This window comes from Oncorhynchus tshawytscha, unplaced genomic scaffold (assembly GCF_018296145.1).
Source record: "Oncorhynchus tshawytscha isolate Ot180627B unplaced genomic scaffold, Otsh_v2.0 Un_contig_5353_pilon_pilon, whole genome shotgun sequence".
NCBI lineage: Eukaryota > Metazoa > Chordata > Actinopteri > Salmoniformes > Salmonidae > Oncorhynchus > Oncorhynchus tshawytscha.
In genome coordinates this window covers 47,501-70,000 of record NW_024609363.1, presented here as the reverse complement: position 1 = coordinate 70,000, position 22,500 = coordinate 47,501, and the positions used below count along the sequence as shown (strand labels likewise).

The 22,500-nt window shown below is 47.7% G+C and overlaps 1 protein-coding gene across 1 annotated transcript in view; it reads right to left on the bottom strand.

The window, feature by feature from the left end:
* The window catches only part of LOC121844663 (janus kinase and microtubule-interacting protein 3-like), a 79,880-nt gene that overhangs the window by 22,796 nt on the left and 34,584 nt on the right, over nt 1-22,500 (bottom strand). Inside the window, exons 5-6 of the mRNA XM_042315010.1 lie at nt 5,547-5,765; nt 584-703 (exon numbers count right to left, since the gene is read on the bottom strand). Of these exons, the coding sequence (XP_042170944.1) occupies nt 584-703; nt 5,547-5,765 (339 nt within the window). The remainder of the gene's footprint in view (nt 1-583; nt 704-5,546; nt 5,766-22,500) is intronic.

Genomic DNA, 22,500 nt, shown 5'->3' with positions numbered 1-22,500 from the left:
AGGAAGGTTCTCAGCTTGACAGGCAGTGATGTAGTGGAAAAGAAAAGTGAGTAAACGCTGGTGGCCGTTTGCGGTGAGTAAAGTAACACTCACTATGTTGTTGATGCATTTGTTTCACAATATGTGGGTCAAAGGTCACGCAAAATTTGAAAAAAGGTTGCCAGAACCAAACTGATCCAATTTCAAACCGGGTTGTTATACCAGAGCCAAACTGATCCAATACCAAACCTGTTTTTTAAGCCAGAACCAAACTGATCCAATACCAAACCTGTTTTTTAAGCCAGAACCAAACTGATCCAATATCAAACCTGGTTGTTATACCAGAACCAAACTGATCCAATACCAAACTGGGTTGTTATACCAGAGCCAAACTGATCCAATATCAAACCTGGTTGTTATACCAGAACCAAACTGATCCAATACCAAACCTGTTTTAAACGCCAGAACCAAACTGATCCAATACCAAACGTGGTTGTTATACCAGAACCAAACAGGAGGGCATTGCGGTCCTCCAGCCAATCAGCATTCAGGGCTGGAACCACCCGGTTTATACTTGTGATTGGAAGACGTCAGAACGGCTCACCAGTTCATTTCTTTCCTCTGACAAGAGGGCGTTGCGGTCCTCCAGTTTGCGGATAACGGCACTCAGCTCAGCGATCTTCAGTTGGAAGCGTCGCACGTCCTTCTCATCCAACTGCTGTTCCTGAAACACACACCAACTGCAGATTACTGGGAATAACCTCAAACACCATCCCCAGGCTATATTATTACAGTATATTATGCCTCACCCACGGAACCCCACTTATCGAAAGCCCTATGGACCTTCACTGTAAACACTCCAGTTAGCGCCAGTTAATGCGGTAAAATACACCCGGAAACTTCTGGGTTCCTGTTGACATGGATTTATCTAAATAACAGTGTAATAAAGTGGACAGTGGGTACATTCATTCTTACACAGAACAAATAATAAACAGAAAAATAAAAAACATTCATCCATTTTCTGCCGTGAAAATGAAAACACTATTCAATAGGCTACGGTCGTTTACTATGGTGGTTATTACAGTGCAGCCTTGCTTGCTACTCATCAGGGTTTGGGGTCCTTTTGAACTGAAGGAAGTCAATTCAGGAAATGATTTGAATTTAACATTTAAAAACAAATATCTTCTCCTTTTCAGTTTATTGAGAAGTCATTGAAAATAAGATGGCTTTTTTAAATTAAATTATTGAATTGGAACGTCAATTTACTTCCTGAATTGCCTGACTTGAATTGGAACGTCAATTTACTTCCTGAATTGACTGACTTGAATTGGAACGTCAATTTACTTCCTGAATTGACTGACTTGAATTGGAACGTCAATTTACTTCCTGAATTGACTGACTTGAATTGGAACGTCAATTTACTTCCTGAATTGACTGACTTGAATTGGAACGTCAATTTACTTCCTAAATTGACTGACTTGAATTGGAATTGACCCCAAAGCTGGCCCCAGCTACTCCTGACTCATGGCGCTAAGACTCAGCAGCTGTGAGAAGAGACTAACTACATTGAGAGGCATGCCGATAATAATAATAAGTAAGTAGCCTGTTGAAATAACAGGTGTCTACTCTGTAACCATGAGTAGGTGAGTGTAAGGGAGTGTGAATATTGGTGACAGTGTGAAGGCGTTCAGGTGATGTGCTTATAGATTGAGGAAGTCACAGGCCACGGACTGGTGCACAGCAGCCAGGAACAGCTCGGACATAAACACATTTAGTTCTTCAACAGGGAATGGTGACGTGTGTAAATTTGATTATAAGGAATTTGATGTAAAATATTAATAAAAAATTGAAATGTGCAGACTTTAGTATCCACTGTGTTTAAAATTCAGAGATTCATATATATATTTATGAGCTGAATATTAGAAAATATAAAAATAAAGGGCTGAAGACGAAAGAACGAGATCGAAACAAAACCATCTATAAACATCTCAAGAATTCCTGATTCAGTGGTGCAGAAGACATCTTTCAACAGCAGAGAACATCGTATCTGCAGATAGACAGTAAAGGAAGGTTAGAGAACATCGTATCTGCAGATAGACAGTAAAGGAAGGAGGAATAGACAGTAAAGGAAGGTGAGAGGACTGGTGCTGGATGGAGGAATAGACAGTAAAGGGACGTTAGAGGACTGGTGCTGGGTGGAGGAATAGACAGTAAAGGAAGGTGAGAGGACTGGTGCTGGATGGAGGAATAGACAGTAAAGGGACGTTAGAGGACTGGTGCTGGGTGGAGGAATAGACAGTAAAGGAAGGTGAGAGGACTGGTGCTGGATGGAGGAATAGACAGTAAAGGAAGGTGAGAGGACTGGTGCTGGGTGGAGGAATAGACAGTAAAGGAAGGTGAGAGGACTGGTGCTGGGTGGAGGAATAGACAGTAAAGGAAGGTGAGAGGACTGGTGCTGGATGGAGGAATAGACAGTAAAGGAAGGTGAGAGGACTGGTGCTGGGTGGAGGAATAGACAGTAAAGGAAGGTGAGAGGACTGGTGCTGGGTGAAGGAATAGACAGTAAAGGAAGGTGAGAGGACTGGTGCTGGGTGGAGGAATAGACAGTAAAGGAAGGTGAGAGGACTGGTGCTGGATGGAGGAATAGACAGTAAAGGAAGGTGAGAGGACTGGTGCTGGGTGGAGGAATAGACAGTAAAGGAAGGTGAGAGGACTGGTGCTGGGTGGAGGAATAGACAGTAAAGGAAGGTGAGAGGACTGGTGCTGGGTGGAGGAATAGACAGTAAAGGAAGGTGAGAGGACTGGTGCTGGATGGAGGAATAGACAGTAAAGGAAGGTGAGAGGACTGGTGCTGGGTGGAGGAATAGACAGTAAAGGAAGGTGAGAGGACTGGTGCTGGGTGGAGGAATAGACAGTAAAGGAAGGTGAGAGGACTGGTGCTGGGTGGAGGAATAGACAGTAAAGGAAGGTGAGAGGACTGGTGCTGGGTGGAGGAATAGACAGTAAAGGAAGGTGAGAGGACTGGTGCTGGGTGGAGGAATAGACAGTAAAGGAAGGTGAGAGGACTGGTGCTGGATGGAGGAATAGACAGTAAAGGAAGGTGAGAGGACTGGTGCTGGGTGGAGGAATAGACAGTAAAGGAAGGTGAGAGGACTGGTGCTGGGTGGAGGAATAGACAGTAAACTGGTGCTGGATGGAGGAATAGACAGTAAAGGGACTGGTGCTGGGTGGAGGAATAGACAGTAAAGGAAGGTGAGAGGACTGGTGCTGGATGGAGGAATAGACAGTAAAGGGACGTTAGAGGACTGGTGCTGGGTGGAGGAATAGACAGTAAAGGAAGGTGAGAGGACTGGTGCTGGATGGAGGAATAGACAGTAAAGGAAGGTGAGAGGACTGGTGCTGGGTGGAGGAATAGACAGTAAAGGAAGGTTAGAGGACTGGTGCTGGATGGAGGAATAGACAGTAAAGGGACGTTAGAGGACTGGTGCTGGGTGGAGGAATAGACAGTAAAGGAAGGTGAGAGGACTGGTGCTGGATGGAGGAATAGACAGTAAAGGGATGTTAGAGGACTGGTGCTGGGTGGAGGAATATACAGTAAAGGAAGGTGAGAGGACTGGTGCTGGATGGAGGAATAGACAGTAAAGGAAGGTGAGAGGACTGGTGCTGGGTGGAGGAATAGACAGTAAAGGAAGGTGAGAGGACTGGTGCTGGGTGGAGGAATAGACAGTAAAGGGACGTTAGAGGACTGGTGCTGGGGTGGAGGAATAGACAGTAAAGGAAGGTGAGAGGACTGGTGCTGGATGGAGGAATAGACAGTAAAGGGACGTTAGAGGACTGGTGCTGGGTGGAGGAATAGACAGTAAAGGAAGGTGAGAGGACTGGTGCTGGATGGAGGAATAGACAGTAAAGGAAGGTGATAGGACTGGTGCTGGGTGGAGGAATAGACAGTAAAGGAACGTTAGAGGACTGGTGCTGGGTGGAGGAATATACAGTAAAGGAAGGTGAGAGGACTGGTGCTGGGTGGAGGAATAGACAGTAGAGGAAGGTGAGAGGACTGGTGCTGGGTGGAGGAATAGACAGTAAAGGGACGTTAGAGGACTGGTGCTGGGTGGAGGAATAGACAGTAAAGGAAGGTGAGAGGACTGGTGCTGGGTGGAGGAATAGACAGTAAAGGGGTGACGTTAGAGGACTGGTGCTGGATGGAGGAATAGACAGTAAAGGAAGGTGAGAGGACTGGTGCTGGGTGGAGGAATAGACAGTAAAGGAAGGTGAGAGGACTGGTGCTGGATGGAGGAATAGACAGTAAAGGAAGGTGAGAGGACTGGTGCTGGGTGGAGGAATAGACAGTAAAGGAAGGTGAGAGGACTGGTGCTGGATGGAGGAATAGACAGTAAAGGGACGTTAGAGGACTGGTGCTGGGTGGAGGAATAGACAGTAAAGGAAGGTGAGAGGACTGGTGCTGGATGGAGGAATAGACAGTAAAGGAAGGTGAGAGGACTGGTGCTGGATGGAGGAATAGACAGTAAAGGAAGGTGAGAGGACTGGTGCTGGATGGAGGAATAGACAGTAAAGGAAGGTGAGAGGACTGGTGCTGGATGGAGGAATAGACAGTAAAGGGACGTTAGAGGACTGGTGCTGGATGGAGGAATAGACAGTAATGGGACGTTAGAGGACTGGTGCTGGGTGGAGGAATAGACAGTAAAGGAAGGTGAGAGGACTGGTGCTGGGTGGAGGAATAGACAGTAAAGGGACGTTAGAGGACTGGTGCTGGGTGGAGGAATAGACAGTAAAGGGACGTTAGAGGACTGGTGCTGGGTGGAGGAATAGACAGTAAAGGGACGTTAGAGGACTGGTGCTGGGTGGAGGAATAGACAGTAAAGGAAGGTTAGAGGACTGGTGCTGGTGGAGGAATAGACAGTAATGGAAGGTGATAGGACTGGTGCTGGGTGGAGGAATATACAGTAATGGAAGGTGATAGGACTGGTGCTGGGTGAAGGAATAGACAGTAATGGAAGGTGAGAGGACTGGTGCTGGGTGGAGGAATAGACAGCAAAGGGACGTTAGAGGACTGGTGCTGGGTGGAGGAATAGACAGTAGAAGGAAGGTGAGAGGACTGGTGCTGGATGGAGGAATAGACAGTAAAGGAAGGTGAGAGGACTGGTGCTGGGTGAAGGAATAGACAGTAAAGGAAGGTGAGAGGACTGGTGCTGGGTGGAGGAATAGACAGTAATGGAAGGTGATAGGACTGGTGCTGGGTGAAGGAATAGACAGTAAAGGAAGGTGATAGGACTGGTGCTGGGTGCAGTAATAGAGAAAATCTAGGCTCAGCCAGGGCAGATCTCTAGACTCCATTTAAGCGTCTAGAAACAGATAAAGAAGGTGAAGCACAAAGAAAGCAAAATAAACACGTTAGCTAGATTTAAAGTTGCAGAGGCAACAAAGGGCCTTGCGTTTGTGGAGGTAGGTCTATAGATAGCCTGCATGACGCAGCAGTGAGAGGCTAGATGGAGGGGTAGCCTGCATTATGCAGTAGTGAGAGGCGAGATGGAGGGAGAGAGATTGCTTACGAGGCTCTCTGAGGTGTCTCCTGCACCACTGGGGTAAGGAGCGTCTCGTTTGGGGCTGTGGAGGTGTCCTCCTGCCCCAGCCTCCCTGCTTCTGATCTGGGCTAGCTGCTCATCCACAGCCTCCTTCTGCAGCTGGAGCCTCTGAGTGTGTCCAGCCTGAACACCCAGTTCCTTCCCCAGCACACAGCATGCTCTGTCTTTTAACTTAATCTCATCCATCTACAGAGCAGAGCAGAACAGAGGAGAGGAGAACAAAGGAGAGGAGAACAGAACAGTGGAGAACAGATGAGAGGAGAGGAGAACAGAGGAGAACAGAGGAGTGGAGAAGAACAAAGAACAGGAGAGACAGAGAGAGAGAATGAGAGGGAACAGAGGAGAGCAGGGAGAAGGAGAACAGAGGAGAGCAGAGCAAAGGAGAACAGAGCAGAAAAGAGGAGGACAGAACAAAACAGAGGAGAACAGAGGAGAACAGAACAGAGGAGAACAGAACAGAGGAAAACAGAACAGAGGAGAACAGAACAGAGGAAAACAGAACAGAGGAGAACAGAACAGAGGAGAACAGAACAGAGGAGAACAGAACAGAGGAGAACAGAACAGAGGAGAACAGAACAGAGGAGAACAGAACAGAGGAGAACAGAACAGAGGAGAACAGAGGAGAACAGAGGAAAACAGAACAGAGGAAAACAGAACAGAGGAGAACAGAACAGAGGAAAACAGAGGAGAACAGAGGAGAACCGAACAGAGGAGAACAGAACAGAGGAGAACAGAACAGAGGAAAACAGAGGAGAACAGAACAGACAAGAGGAGAACAGAACAGAGGAGAACAGAACAGAGGAAAACAGAGGAGAACAGAACAGACAAGAGGAGAACAGAACAGAGGTTAACAGAACAGAGGAGAACAGAACAGAGGAGAACAGAACAGAGGAGAACAGAACAGAGCAGAGGAGAGGAGAACAAAACAGAACAGAGGAGAACAGAACAGACGAGAGGAGGGGGGTAGAACAGAACAGACGAGAGGAGAGTAGAACAGAACACAGAAGAGGAGGACAGAACAGAGGAGAGTAGAACAGAGGAGAACAGAACAGAGGAGAACAGAACAGAGGAGAACAGAGGAGAACAGAACAGAGGAGAACAGAACAGAGGAGAGTAGAACAGAACAGAGGAGAACAGAGGAGAACAGAACAGAACAGAACAGAACAGAGCAGCAGAGAGGAGAGGAGAACAGAACAGAGGAGAACAGAACAGAGGAGAACAGAACAGAGGAGAGGAGAACAGAACAGAGGAGAGGAGAACAGAACAGAGGAGAACAGAACAGAACAGAGGAGAACAGAACAGAGGAGAGGAGAACAGAACAGAGGAGAGGAGAACAGAACAGAGGAAACCAGAACAGAACAGAGGAGAACAGAACAGAGGAGAGGAAAACAGAACAGAGGAGATGAGAACAGAACAGAGGAGAACAGAACAGAGGAGAGGAGAACAGAACAGAGGAGAACAGAACAGAACAGAGGAGAACAGAACAGAGGAGAGGAAAACAGAACAGAGGAGATGAGAACAGAACAGAGGAGAACAGAACAGAGGAGAACAGAACAGAACAGAGGAGAACAGAGGAGAACAGAACAGAACAGAGGAGAACAGAACAGAGGAGAGTAGAACAGAACAGAGAGAACAGAGGAGAACAGAACAGAACAGAAGAGAACAGAGCAGAGGAGAGGAGAACAGAACAGAGGAGAACAGAACAGAGGAGAACAGAACAGAGGAGAGGAGAACAGAACAGAGGAGAGGAGAACAGAACAGAGGAGAACAGAACAGAACAGAGGAGAGGAGAACAGAACAGAGGAGAGGAGAACAGAACAGAGGAAAACAGAACAGAGGAGAGGACAGAACAGAGGAGAACAGAACAGAGGAGAACAGAACAGAACAGAGGAGAGTAGAACAGAACAGAGGAGAGTAGAACAGAACAGAGGAGAACAGAACAGAGGAAAACAGAGGAGAACAGAACAGAACAGAGGAGAAACAGAACAGAGGAAAACAGAACAGATGAGAACAGAACAGAGGAGAACAGAACAGAGGAGAACAGAACAGAGGAGAACAGAGGAGAGTAGAACAGAACACAGAAGAGGAGGACAGAACAGAGGAGAGTAGAACAGAGGAGAACAGAACAGAGGAGAACAGAACAGAGGAGAACAGAGGAGAACAGAACAGAGAGGAGAACAGAACAGAGGAGAACAGAACAGAACAGAGGAGAACAGAACAGAGGAGAACAGAACAGAGGAGAACAGAACAGAGGAGAGGAGAACAGAACAGAGGAGAACAGAGGAGAGTAGAACAGAACAGAGGAGAACAGAGGAGAGTAGAACAGAACAGAGGAGAACAGAGGAGAGTAGAACAGAACAGAGGAGAACAGAACAGAGCAGAGGAGAGGAGAGGAGAACAGAACAGAGGAAAACAGAACAGAGGAGAGGAGAACAGAACAGAGGAGAACAGAACAGAGGAGAGGAGAACAGAACAGAGGAGAACAGAACAGAGGAGAACAGAACAGAACAGAGGAGAGGAGAACAGAACAGAGGAGAACAGAACAGAGGAGAGGAGAACAGAACAGAGGAGAGGAGAACAGAACAGAGGAGAGGAGAACAGAACAGAGGAAACCAGAACAGAGGAGATGAGAACAGAAACAGAGGAGAACAGAACAGAACAGAGGTTAACAGAACAGAGGAGAACAGAACAGAGGAAAACAGAGGAGAACAGAACAGAACAGAGGAGAGTAGAACAGAACAGAGGAGAACAGAGGAGAACAGAACAGAACAGAGCAGAGGAGAGGAGAGGAGAACAGAACAGAGGAGAACAGAACAGAGGAGAACAGAACAGAGGAGAGGAGAACAGAACAGAGGAGAACAGAACAGAACAGAGGAGAACAGAACAGAACAGAGGAGAACAGAACAGAGGAGAGGAGAACAGAACAGAGGAGAGGAGAACAGAACAGAGGAAAACAGAACAGAGGAGAACAGAACAGAGGAGAACAGAACAGAGGAGAACAGAACAGAGGAGAACAGAACAGAGGAGAACAGAACAGAGGAGAACAGAACAGAGCAGAACAGAGGAGAACAGAGGAAAACAGAACAGAGGAGAACAGAACAGAGGAGAACAGAACAGAGGAAAACAGAGGAGAACAGAGGAGAACAGAACAGAGGAGAACAGAACAGAGGAGAACAGAACAGAGGAGAACAGAGGAGAACAGAACAGAAAAGAGGAGAACAGAACAGAGGAGAACAGAACAGAGGAAAACAGAGGAGAACAGAACAGACAAGAGGAGAACAGAACAGAGGTTAACAGAACAGAGGAGAACAGAACAGAGGAGAACAGAGGAGAACAGAACAGAGGAAAACAGAACAGATGAGAACAGAACAGAGGAGAACAGAACAGAGGAGAACAGAACAGAGGAGAACAGAACAGAGGAGAACAGAGGAGAACAGAACAGAGGAGAGTAGAACAGAACAGAGGAGAACAGAGGAGAACAGAACAGAACAGAGGAGAACAGAACAGAGGAGAACAGAGGAGAGGAGAACAGAACAGAGGAGAGGAAAACAGAACAGAGGAGAACAGAACAGAACAGAGGAGAACAGAACAGAGGAGAGGAGAACAGAACAGAGGAGAACAGAACAGAGGAGAGGAGAACAGAACAGAGGAGAACAGAACAGAGGAGAACAGAACAGAGGAGAGGAGAACAGAACAGAGGAGAGGAGAACAGAACAGAGGAGAGGAGAACAGAACAGAGGAAACCAGAACAGAGGAGATGAGAACAGAACAGAGGAGAACAGAACAGAGGAGAACAGAACAGAACAGAGGTTAACAGAACAGAGGAGAACAGAACAGAGGAAAACAGAGGAGAACAGAGGAGAACAGAACAGAACAGAGGAGAGTAGAACAGAACAGAGGAGAACAGAGGAGAACAGAACAGAACAGAGCAGAGGAGAGGAGAGGAGAACAGAACAGAGGAGAACAGAACAGAGGAGAACAGAACAGAGGAGAGGAGAACAGAACAGAGGAGAACAGAACAGAACAGAGGAGAACAGAACAGAACAGAGGAGAACAGAACAGAGGAGAGGAGAACAGAACAGAGGAGAACAGAACAGAACAGAGGAAAACAGAACAGAGGAGAACAGAACAGAGGAAAACAGAACAGTGGAAAACAGAGGAGAACAGAACAGAGCAGAACAGAACAGAGGAGAACAGAGCAGAGGAGAACAGAACAGAGGAGAACAGAGGAGAACAGAGGAGAACAGAACAGAGGAAAACAGAACAGAGGAAAACAGAACAGAGGAAAACAGAGGAGAACAGAGGAGAACAGAACAGAGGAGAACAGAACAGAGGAGAACAGAACAGAGGAGAACAGAGGAGAACAGAACAGAGGAGAACAGAACAGAGGAAAACAGAACAGAGGAAAACAGAGGAGAACAGAACAGAGGTTAACAGAACAGAGGAGAACAGAACAGAGTAGAACAGAACAGAGGAGAACAGAACAGAGGAAAACAGAACAGATGAGAACAGAACAGAGCAGAGGAGAGGAGAACAAAACAGAACAGAGGAGAACAGAACAGACGAGAGGAGGGGGGGGGTAGAACAGAACAGACGAGAGGAGAGTAGAACAGAACACAGAAGAGGAGGACAGAACAGAGGAGAGTAGAACAGAGGAGAACAGAACAGAGGAGAACAGAACAGAGGAGAACAGAGGAGAACAGAACAGAGGAGAACAGAACAGAACAGAGGAAAACAGAACAGAGGAGAACAGAACAGAACAGAACAGAGCAGAGGAGAGGAGAGGAGAACAGAACAGAGGAGAACAGAACAGAGGAGAACAGAACAGAGGAGAACAGAACAGAGGAGAGGAGAACAGAGCAGAGGAGAGGAGAGGAGAACAGAACAGAGGAGAACAGAACAGAGGAAAACAGAGGAGAACAGAACAGAACAGAGGAGAACAGAACAGAGGAAACCAGAACAGAACAGAGGAGAACAGAACAGAGGAGAGGAAAACAGAACAGAGGAGATGAGAACAGAACAGAGGAGAACAGAACAGAGGAGAGGAGAACAGAACAGAGGAGAACAGAACAGAACAGAGGAGAACAGAACAGAGGAGAGGAAAACAGAACAGAGGAGATGAGAACAGAACAGAGGAGAACAGAACAGAGGAGAACAGAACAGAACAGAGGAGAACAGAGGAGAACAGAACAGAACAGAGGAGAACAGAACAGAGGAGAGTAGAACAGAACAGAGGAGAACAGAGGAGAACAGAACAGAACAGAAGAGAACAGAGCAGAGGAGAGGAGAACAGAACAGAGGAGAACAGAACAGAGGAGAACAGAACAGAGGAGAGGAGAACAGAACAGAGGAGAGGAGAACAGAACAGAGGAGAACAGAACAGAACAGAGGAGAGGAGAACAGAACAGAGGAGAGGAGAACAGAACAGAGGAAAACAGAACAGAGGAGAGGACAGAAGAGAGGAGAACAGAACAGAGGAGAGTAGAACAGAACAGAACAGATGAGAACAGAACAGAGGAAAACAGAGGAGAACAGAACAGAACAGAGGAGAACAGAACAGAGGAGAACAGAACAGAGGAGAACAGAACAGAGGAGAACAGAGGAGAACAGAACAGAGGAGAACAGAACAGAGGAGAACAGAACAGAGGAGAACAGAACAGAGGAGAACAGAACAGAGGAGAACAGAACAGAGGAGAACAGAACAGAGGAGAACAGAACAGAGGAGAACAGAACAGAGGAGAACAGAGGAGAACAGAACAGAGGAGAACAGAACAGAGGAGAACAGAACAGAGGAGAACAGAACAGAGGAGAACAGAACAGAGGAGAACAGAACAGAGGAGAACAGAGGAGAACAGAACAGAGGAGAACAGAACAGAGGAGAACAGAACAGAGGAGAACAGAGGAGAACAGAACAGAGGAGAACAGAACAGAGGAGAGTAGAACAGAACAGAGGAGAGGAAAACAGAACAGAGGAGAACAGAACAGAACAGAGGAGAACAGAACAGAGGAGAGGAGAACAGAACAGAGGAGAGGAGAACAGAACAGAGGAGAGGAGAACAGAACAGAGGAGAACAGAACAGAGGAGAGGAGAACAGAACAGAGGAGAGGAGAACAGAACAGAACAGAGGAAACCAGAACAGAGGAGATGAGAACAGAACAGAGGAGAACAGAACAGAGGAGAACAGAACAGAACAGAGGTTAACAGAACAGAGGAGAACAGAACAGAGGAAAACAGAGGAGAACAGAACAGAACAGAGGAGAGTAGAACAGAACAGAGGAGAACAGAGGAGAACAGAACAGAACAGAGCAGAGGAGAGGAGAGGAGAACAGAACAGAGGAAAACAGAACAGAGGAGAACAGAACAGAGGAGAACAGAACAGAGGAGAGGAGAACAGAACAGAGGAGAACAGAACAGAACAGAGGAGAACAGAACAGAGGAGAGGAGAACAGAACAGAGGAGAGCAGAACAGAACAGAGGAGAACAGAACAGAGGAGAACAGAACAGAACAGAGGAGAGGAGAACAGAACAGAACAGAACAGAACAGAACAGAGGAGAGTAGAACAGAACAGAGGAGAACAGAACAGAACAGAACAGAACAGAGGAGAGGAGAGTAGAACAGAACAGAGGAGAGGAGAACAGAACAGAGGAGAACAGAACAGAACAGAACAGAGGAGAGTAGAACAGAACAGAGGAGAGGAGAACAGAACAGAGGAAAACAACAGAGGAGAGGACAGAACAGAGGAGAACAGAACAGAGGAGAACAGAACAGAACAGAGGAGAGTAGAACAGAACAGAGGAGAGTAGAACAGAACAGAGGAGAACAGAACAGAGGAGAACAGAACAGAGGAAAACAGAGGAGAACAGAACAGAACAGAGGAGAACAGAACAGAGGAGAACAGAACAGAGGAAAACAGAACAGATGAGAACAGAACAGAGGAGAACAGAACAGAGGAGAACAGAACAGAGGAGAACAGAGGAGAGTAGAACAGAACACAGAAGAGGAGGACAAAACAGAGGAGAGTAGAACAGAGGAGAACAGAACAGAGGAGAACAGAGGAGAACAGAACAGAGGAGAACAGAACAGAGGAGAACAGAACAGAGGAGAACAGAACAGAGGAGAACAGAACAGAGGAGAACAGAACAGAGGAAAACAGAACAGATGAGAACAGAACAGAGCAGAGGAGAGGAGAACAAAACAGAACAGAGGAGAACAGAACAGACGAGAGGAGAACAGAACAGAGGAAAACAGAACAGAGGAGAGGAGAACAGAACAGAGGAGAACAGAACAGAGGAAAACAGAACAGAGGAGAGGAGAACAGAACAGAGGAGAACAGAACAGAGGAGAACAGAACAGAACAGAGGAGAACAGAACAGAGGAGAACAGTCGAGCATGAGTGTGCATGCATATAAGTCACACACACACACACACACACACACACACACACACACACACACACAGAGCCACATCATGCACACACACAGTAGGCTACTGTTCTGTTCAGCTGTCACCATGAAAAAAGGACCAGCCACAAGCCCCGCCCTGTTTGATTGGCCATTCAGAGAACAGGAGCTTCCTTGGTGCATCCTGTAGCTACTAAACATTAGAAACACAACACGATCCCCCCACAGATCTACTGTGTCTTTCCTGTAATCAACACTCCATTTTACAGAACACACGCGTGTTGCCTGGCAGCATCAACAGTTTAGGGTCACATTCAACGAGATCACAACAAACCAATCTCAGTGAGATGACATGAAATAGTCCTGGTAATGTCCTGGGAAAAGCACACATGACCCAGCTCTAACGGATCTCTGCAATTCTGCATGCTTCTATTCACAACAGTCCCAACCCAGCTAGCATTTAGCTACATCACAAATCAACCTGTCAGGAAGCCAACAGAGAAACTCACTAAATAAAAGGAAATATAGGTAATATAAACTAGGGGAAAGCTGTACATGAGACTGTTGTTCTGTTATAAACTAGTGGAAACCTGTACATGAGACTGGTGTTCTGTTATAAACTAGGGGAAACCTGTACATGAGACTGTTGTTCTGTTATAAACTAGTGGAAACCTGTACATGAGACTGGTGTTCTGTTATAAACTAGGGAAACCAGTACATTAGACTGTTGTTCTGTTATAAACTAGGGGAAACCTGTACATTAGACTGTTGTTCTGTTATAAACTAGGGGAAAGCTGTACATGAGACTGTTGTTAGGTTGTGTCTACATTAACTCATTACACAGCATCTAATCTGTAATTTCCAGTGTTCTGTCTGTAGATGTCACTGACAGTAACCTGAACCAGACATTTGAACCGTCCTCACTTACCGGTCTTCTACTAAAATAACATTACAGTTGTCATCAATGTGACAGAGACACTGTGTCAGACAGACAGTAGAACAACACTAGACTGTGACAGAGACACTGTGTAAGGAGCAGACGGTCAGTAGAACAACACTAGACTGTGACAGAGCCACTGTATCAGGAGCAGACAGAGGGTAGAACAACACTAGACTGTGACAGAGCCACTGTATCAGGAGCAGACGGACAGTGGAACAACACTAGACTGACCAGGCCATGGTGAGTTAGATCAGTCAGGAAGCTACGCTGGGGTATCTGTGACAACAGGTATAATTCATACAAACACTTGCTGTCCCAAATGACACTCTATTCTCCCTATGTAGTGCATTACTTTTGGCCAGGGAATAAGTTGCCATGGCAATTTGGAGCCAGCCAGTGGCATCACCACTGAAATATAGTGAGAATGGCCCAGAGGTATTATTCGTGTTTTAACTATTCTTCTCAGTCACCCAGTCACCCAGTCACCCAGTCTCCCAGTTACCCAGCCACCCAGTCACCCAGCCACCTAGCTACCCAGCCACCCAGTCACCCAGTCACCCAGCCACCCAGTCACCCAGCCACCCAGCCACCTAGCCACCCAGTCACCCAGTCACCCAGCCACCCAGCCACCTAGCTACCCAGCCACCCAGCCACCCAGTCACCCAGTCACCTAGCTACCCAGCCACCCATTCACCCAGTCACCCAGCTACCCAGTCACCCAGCCACCCAGTCACCCAGTCACCCAGCCACCGAGCCACCCAGCCAGCCCATAATAAACAGCTCTGTGGGCTTTAGGTGTGAAAACCCCATGAATCATCATCACAGCGATGATGATGCCAGTGATGTGCCCTGGAGATGGCGTTTCCATGGTGATCAGCAGGCAGGCCTAGATGAGGGGGCTAACGTTGAGGGGGCTAACGTTACTCACTAGATGAATGGAGACAGGTGCTGTGGCATGGATCTCTGAGTCCACAATGGCATTCTATTCCCTATATTCTGCTTTACTCTTGACCAGGGACCATGTGATTCTGGTAAAAAGTAGTGCACTTAATAGGGAATAGGGTGCCATTTGGGATGCAAGACATTTCTACAACATAAATCTGCACTTGCCCCTTTGACCTCTCAGCCTGGGTTAGCTGTAAAACCCACTGTCTCAGCCTGGGTTAGCTGTAATACCCACTGTCTCAGCCTGGGTTAGCTGTAAAACCCACTGTCCACTGTCTCAGCCTGGGTTAGCTATAAAACCCACTGTCTCATCCTGGGTTAGCTATAAAACCCACTGTCTCAGCCTGGGTTAGCTGTAAAACCCACTGTCTCAGCCTGGGTTAGCTGTAAAACCCACTGTCCACTGTCTCAGCCTGGGTTAGCTGTAAAACCCACTGTCTCAGCCTGGGTTAGCTGTAAAACCCACTGTCCACTGTCTCAGCCTGGGTTAGCTGTAAAACCCACTGTCTCAGCCTGGGTTAGCTGTAAAACCCACTGTCTCAGCCTGGGTTAGCTGTAAAACCCACTGTCTCAGCCTGGGTTAGCTGTAGAACCCACTGTCCACTGTCTCAGCCTGGGTTAGCTGTAATACCCACTGTCTCAGCCTGGGTTAGCTGTAAAACCCACTGTCTCAGCCTGGGTTAGCTGTAAAACCCACTGTCCACTGTCTCAGCCTGGGTTAGCTGTAAAACCCACTGTCTCAGCCTGGGTTAGCTGTAATACCCACTGTCTCAGCCTGGGTTAGCTGTAAAACCCACTGTCCACTGTCTCAGCCTGGGTTAGCTGTAAAACCCACTGTCTCAGCCTGGGTTAGCTGTAAAACCCACTGTCTCAGCCTGGGTTAGCTGTAATACCCACTGTCTCAGCCTGGGTTAGCTGTAAAACCCACTGTCCACTGTCTCAGCCTGGGTTAGCTGTAAAACCCACTGTCCACTGTCTCAGCCTGGGTTAGCTATAAAACCCACTGTCCACTGTCTCAGCCTGGGTTAGCTGTAAAACCCACTGTCCACTGTCTCAGCCTGGGTTAGCTATAAAACCCACTGTCCACTGTCTCAGCCTGGGTTAGCTGTAAAACCCACTGTCCACTGTCTCAGCCTGGGTTAGCTATAAAACCCACTGTCCACTGTCTCAGCCTGGGTTAGCTGTAAAACCCACTGTCCACTGTCTCAGCCTGGGTTAGCTGTAAAACCCACTGTCCACTGTCTCAGCCTGGGTTAGCTGTAAAACCCACTGTCCACTGTCTCAGCCTGGGTTAGCTGTAAAACCCACTGTCCACTGTCTCAGCCTGGGTTAGCTGTAAAACCCACTGTCCACTGTCTCAGCCTGGGTTAGCTGTAAAACCCACTGTCCACTGTCTCAGCCTGGGTTAGCTATAAAACCCACTGTCCACTGTCTCAGCCTGGGTTAGCTGTAAAACCCACTGTCCACTGTCTCAGCCTGGGTTAGCTGTAAAACCCACTGTCCACTGTCTCAGCCTGGGTTAGCTGTAAAACCCACTGTCCACTGTCTCAGCCTGGGTTAGCTGTAAAACCCACTGTCCACTGTCTCAGCCTGGGTTAGCTGTAAAACCCACTGTCCACTGTCTCAGCCTGGGTTAGCTGTAAAACCCACTTTCCACTGTCTCAGCCTGGGTTAGCTGTAAAACCCACTGTCCACTGTCTCAGCCTGGGTTAGCTGTAAAACCCACTGTCCACTGTCTCAGCCTGGGTTAGCTGTAAAACCCACTGTCTCAGCCTGGGTTAGCTATAAAACCCACTGTCCACTGTCTCAGCCTGGGTTAGCTGTAAAACCCACTGTCTCAGCCTGGGTTAGCTGTAAAACCCACTGTCTCAGCCTGGGTTAGCTGTAAAACCCACTGTCCACTGTCTCAGCCTGGGTTAGCTGTAAAACCCACTGTCCACTGTCTCAGCCTGGGTTAGCTATAAAACCCACTGTCCACTGTCTCAGCCTGGGTTAGCTGTAAAACCCACTGTCCACTGTCTCAGCCTGGGTTAGCTATAAAACCCACTGTCCACTGTCTCAGCCTGGGTTAGCTGTAAAACCCACTGTCCACTGTCTCAGCCTGGGTTAGCTGTAAAACCCACTGTCCACTGTCTCAGCCTGGGTTAGCTGTAAAACCCACTGTCCACTGTCTCAGCCTGGGTTAGCTGTAAAACCCACTGTCCACTGTCTCAGCCTGGGTTAGCTGTAAAACCCACTGTCCACTGTCTCAGCCTGGGTTAGCTGTAAAACCCACTGTCCACTGTCTCAGCCTGGGTTAGCTGTAAAACCCACTGTCCACTGTCTCAGCCTGGGTTAGCTGTAAAACCCACTGTCTCAGCCTGGGTTAGCTATAAAACCCACTGTCCACTGTCTCAGCCTGGGTTAGCTGTAAAACCCACTGTCTCAGCCTGGGTTAGCTATAAAACCCACTGTCCACTGTCTCAGCCTGGGTTAGCTGTAAAACCCACTGTCCACTGTCTCAGCCTGGGTTAGCTGTAAAACCCACTGTCTCAGCCTGGGTTAGCTGTAAAACCCACTGTCTCAGCCTGGGTTAGCTGTAAAACCCACTGTCTCAGCCTGGGTTAGCTGTAAAACCCACTGTCCACTGTCTCAGCCTGGGTTAGCTGTAAAACCCACTGTCTCAGCCTGGGTTAGCTGTAAAACCCACTGTCTCAGCCTGGGTTAGCTGTAAAACCCACTGTCTCAGCCTGGGTTAGCTGTAAAACCCACTGTCTCAGCCTGGGTTAGCTGTAAAACCCACTGTCTCAGCCTGGGTTAGCTGTAAAACCCACTGTCCACTGTCTCAGCCTGGGTTAGCTGTAAAACCCACTGTCTCAGCCTGGGTTAGCTGTAAAACCCACTGTCCACTGTCTCAGCCTGGGTTAGCTGTAAAACCCACTGTCTCAGCCTGGGTTAGCTGTAAAACCCACTGTCTCAGCCTGGGTTAGCTGTAAAACCCACTGTCCACTGTCTCAGCCTGGGTTAGCTGTAAAACCCACTGTCTCAGCCTGGGTTAGCTGTAAAACCCACTGTCCACTGTCTCAGCCTGGGTTAGCTGTAAAACCCACTGTCCACTGTCTCAGCCTGGGTTAGCTGTAAAACCCACTTTCCACTGTCTCAGCCTGGGTTAGCTGTAAAACCCACTGTCCACTGTCTCAGCCTGGGTTAGCTGTAAAACCCACTGTCCACTGTCTCAGCCTGGGTTAGCTGTAAAACCCACTGTCTCAGCCTGGGTTAGCTATAAAACCCACTGTCCACTGTCTCAGCCTGGGTTAGCTGTAAAACCCACTGTCTCAGCCTGGGTTAGCTGTAAAACCCACTGTCTCAGCCTGGGTTAGCTGTAAAACCCACTGTCCACTGTCTCAGCCTGGGTTAGCTGTAAAACCCACTGTCCACTGTCTCAGCCTGGGTTAGCTGTAAAACCCACTGTCCACTGTCTCAGCCTGGGTTAGCTGTAAAACCCACTGTCCACTGTCTCAGCCTGGGTTAGCTGTAAAACCCACTGTCCACTGTCTCAGCCTGGGTTAGCTGTAAAACCCACTGTCCACTGTCTCAGCCTGGGTTAGCTGTAAAACCCACTGTCTCAGCCTGGGTTAGCTATAAAACCCACTGTCCACTGTCTCAGCCTGGGTTAGCTGTAAAACCCACTGTCTCAGCCTGGGTTAGCTGTAAAACCCACTGTCCACTGTCTCAGCCTGGGTTAGCTGTAAAACCCACTGTCTCAGCCTGGGTTAGCTGTAAAACCCACTGTCTCAGCCTGGGTTAGCTGTAAAACCCACTGTCCACTGTCTCAGCCTGGGTTAGCTGTAAAACCCACTGTCTCAGCCTGGGTTAGCTGTAAAACCCACTGTCCACTGTCTCAGCCTGGGTTAGCTGTAAAACCCACTGTCCACTGTCTCAGCCTGGGTTAGCTGTAAAACCCACTGTCTCAGCCTGGGTTAGCTGTAAAACCCACTGTCTCAGCCTGGGTTAGCTGTAAAACCCACTGTCTCAGCCTGGGTTAGCTGTAAAACCCACTGTCCACTGTCTCAGCCTGGGTTAGCTGTAAAACCCACTGTCCACTGTCTCAGCCTGGGTTAGCTGTAAAACCCACTGTCCACTGTCTCAGCCTGGGTTAGCTGTAAAACCCACTGTCCACTGTCTCAGCCTGGGTTAGCTGTAAAACCCACTGTCCACTGTCTCAGCCTGGGTTAGCTGTAAAACCCACTGTCCACTGTCTCAGCCTGGGTTAGCTATAAAACCCACTGTCCACTGTCTCAGCCTGGGTTAGCTGTAAAACCCACTGTCCACGGTCTCAGCCTGGGTTAGCTGTAAAACCCACTGTCCACTGTCTCAGCCTGGGTTAGCTGTAAAACCCACTGTCCACTGTCTCAGCCTGGGTTAGCTGTAAAACCCACTGTCCACTGTCTCAGCCTGGGTTAGCTGTAAAACCCACTGTCCACTGTCTCAGCCTGGGTTAGCTGTAAAACCCACTGTCCACTGTCTCAGCCTGGGTTAGCTGAAAAACCCACTGTCCACTGTCTCAGCCTGGGTTAGCTGTAAAACCCACTGTCCACGGTCTCAGCCTGGGTTAGCTGAAAAACCCACTGTCCACTGTCTCAGCCTGGGTTAGCTGTAAAACCCACTGTCCACTGTCTCAGCCTGGGTTAGCTGTAAAACCCACTGTCCACTGTCTCAGCCTGGGTTTGCTGTAAAAATGATGTAAAATATATCACTAGCCACTTTAAACAATGCTACCTAATATAATGTTTACATACCCTACATTATTCATCTCATATGTATATGTATATACTGCACTCAATACCATCTACTGTATCTTGCCTATGCCGCTCTGTACCATCACTCATTCATATATCTTTATGTACATATTCTTTATCCCCTTACACTTGTGTCTATAAGGTAGTAGTTTTGGAATTGTTAGCTAGATTACTTGTTGGTTATTACTGCATTGTCGGAACTAGAAGCACAAGCATTTCGCTACACTCGCATTAACATCTGTTAACCATGTGTATGTGACAAATAAAATTTGATAGCCACAGACACACAGACACACAGACACACAGACACTGCTAACCATTGGTTGGCCACAGACACACAGACACTGCTAACCATTGGTAAGCCACAGACACACAGACACTGCTAACCATTGGTTGGCCACAGACACACAGACACACAGACACTGCTAACCATTGGTTGGCCACAGACACACAGACACACAGACACTGCTAACCATTGGTTGGCCACAGACACACAGACACTGCTAACCATTGGTTGGCCACAGACACAGACACACAGACACTGCTAACCATTGGTTGGCCACAGACACACAGACACAGAGAGCACTGAGAGAATTTTTCAAAGCATGGCGCTTCAGATCTCAAGATGTAATCTTTAGAATAGTCCAAAAGCCCTGCTGATGCTCAGAAATCCCAGCAACCACTGAAGCATGCAACACAGAAGCACAGCATCCATTTAGCCTAGCAGTGCAGTGAAATATGATTTTGTGAGTCTGGATGAGTCTCCCAGCTGGCTTCACTCACTGTGTTCTGTGAAGATTTACTATTTACTAACTAGATTTACTCCACCTACCCATCTGCTGTCAGAGTCGTGTGTAATAGGTGGCAGGGAAGTCAGGCGCAGGAGAGTCAAACGGAGTGTAAAATGGAGTGTTTTAATAAAGTCCACGTAACATGCTCCATAACACTAATAAGAATAGAATATAAACAAACATGGGTACGAGGACCTGTCGCGAACTTATACAACTACAACACTGACAAAAAAAAAAAAATCTCTGACAAAGACATGAGGGGAAACAGAGGGTTAAATACACAACAGGTAATGAATGAGATTGAAAACAGGTGTGTAAGAAGACAAGACAAAACCAATGGAAAATGAAAAATGGATCAATTATGGCTAGAAGACCGGTGACGTCGACCGCCGAGCAGCGCCCGAACAAGGAGAGACAACGACTTCGGCAAACGTCGTGACATCTGCAGACAATCAAGAAAGGTGTTTAGAGATGCTCTTAGACCACTCTCCTCTCCCCCTTTTCTCTACTTCATCTTCTCCTCTCCTCTCCTCTCCTCTCCTCTCCTCTCCTCTCCTCTCCTCTCCTCTCCTCTCCTCTCCTCTCCTCTCCTCTCCTCTCCTCTCCTCTCCTCTCCTCTCCTCTCCTCTCCTCTCCTCTCCTCTCCCACCTTTTCTCTATCTCCTCTCCTCTCCCCCTTTTTATCTTCTTCCTCTTCTCTCCTCTCCTCTCCCCCCTTTTTTCTACTTCCTCTTCAACCTCTCCTCTCCTCTCTTCTCCTCTCCTCTCCTCCTTCCCATTCTCCTTCTCCCCTCTCTCTCTTCTCTTCTCTGTACCTTAGTGCCTGTCTGCCTGGTATTAACCCTCTGGCATTAGGTAGTTCCAGATCAAGTATAGTCATGATTCTATCTAAACAATGCAGCTGTGTATGTCTCGTCTCCTCCTTCAGACACAACACAGAGTACAGGGAACAGGGTTCAGTTTACCTTCCTCTCTCTCTCCACTTACAGAGAACCAGACAGTCATTCCCAGAAGCAGATGCTTCCCTCCTCACATATTGGTGTAAACATGGCTCATATTTCTTATACCAGTCATCCTTCCAACTCCATGATGTGAAGTGAACAAGTACACACTTTGGGAGACAGGACAGATGATTGGAAAGCAGGGTGTGAAAAATGATTGGTTTAGTGTCCTCTCTACTTCCAGACAGCCCGTATCATTCCCAGATAGCCAGTTGCTATGTTCCACACATATACAGTACATCTCTATCACCGTATCTATGACTAAGAACCATTCGGAGGGTGTCGTCCCATCATGGTGTGTGTGTGTGTCTGTGTGTGTGTGTGTGTGTGTGTCTGTGTGTGTGTATGCATGCGTGCGTTTGTGTGTGTGATAGACAGAAGGAAGGCAGTCAGGTAGGGAAAGAGACAGACAGACAGACAGACAGACAGACAGACAGACAGACAGACAGACAGACAGACAGACAGACAGACAGACAGACAGACAGACAGACAGACAGACAGACAGACAGACAGACAGACAGACAGACAGACAGACAGACAGACAGGTAGGCATACAGGCAGGGAAAGAGACAGACAGACAGACAGACAGACAGACAGACAGACAGACAGACAGACAGACAGACAGACAGACAGACAGACAGACAGACAGACAGACAGACAGACAGACAGACAGACAGACAGACAGACAGACAGACAGACAGACAGACAGACAGACAGACAGACAGGTAGGCATACAGGCAGGGAAAGAGACAGACAGACAGACAGACAGACAGACAGACAGACAGACAGACAGACAGACAGACAGACAGACAGACAGACAGACAGACAGACAGACAGACAGACAGACAGACAGACAGACAGACAGACAGACAGACAGACAGACAGACAGACAGGAAGGCTTCCTATTCTAGTCAAGTGCCCAATGAGAACACCATGCCAAAATCCATGTTGTCCTGGCTGACATTTTAAAAGCATTTTTAATTGACATGATTGAGCCATAAATCAATCATCCTTGGAAAAAAACTAAAATCCAGATGTGAAAACCAATCGGTTGTGCTTGACAT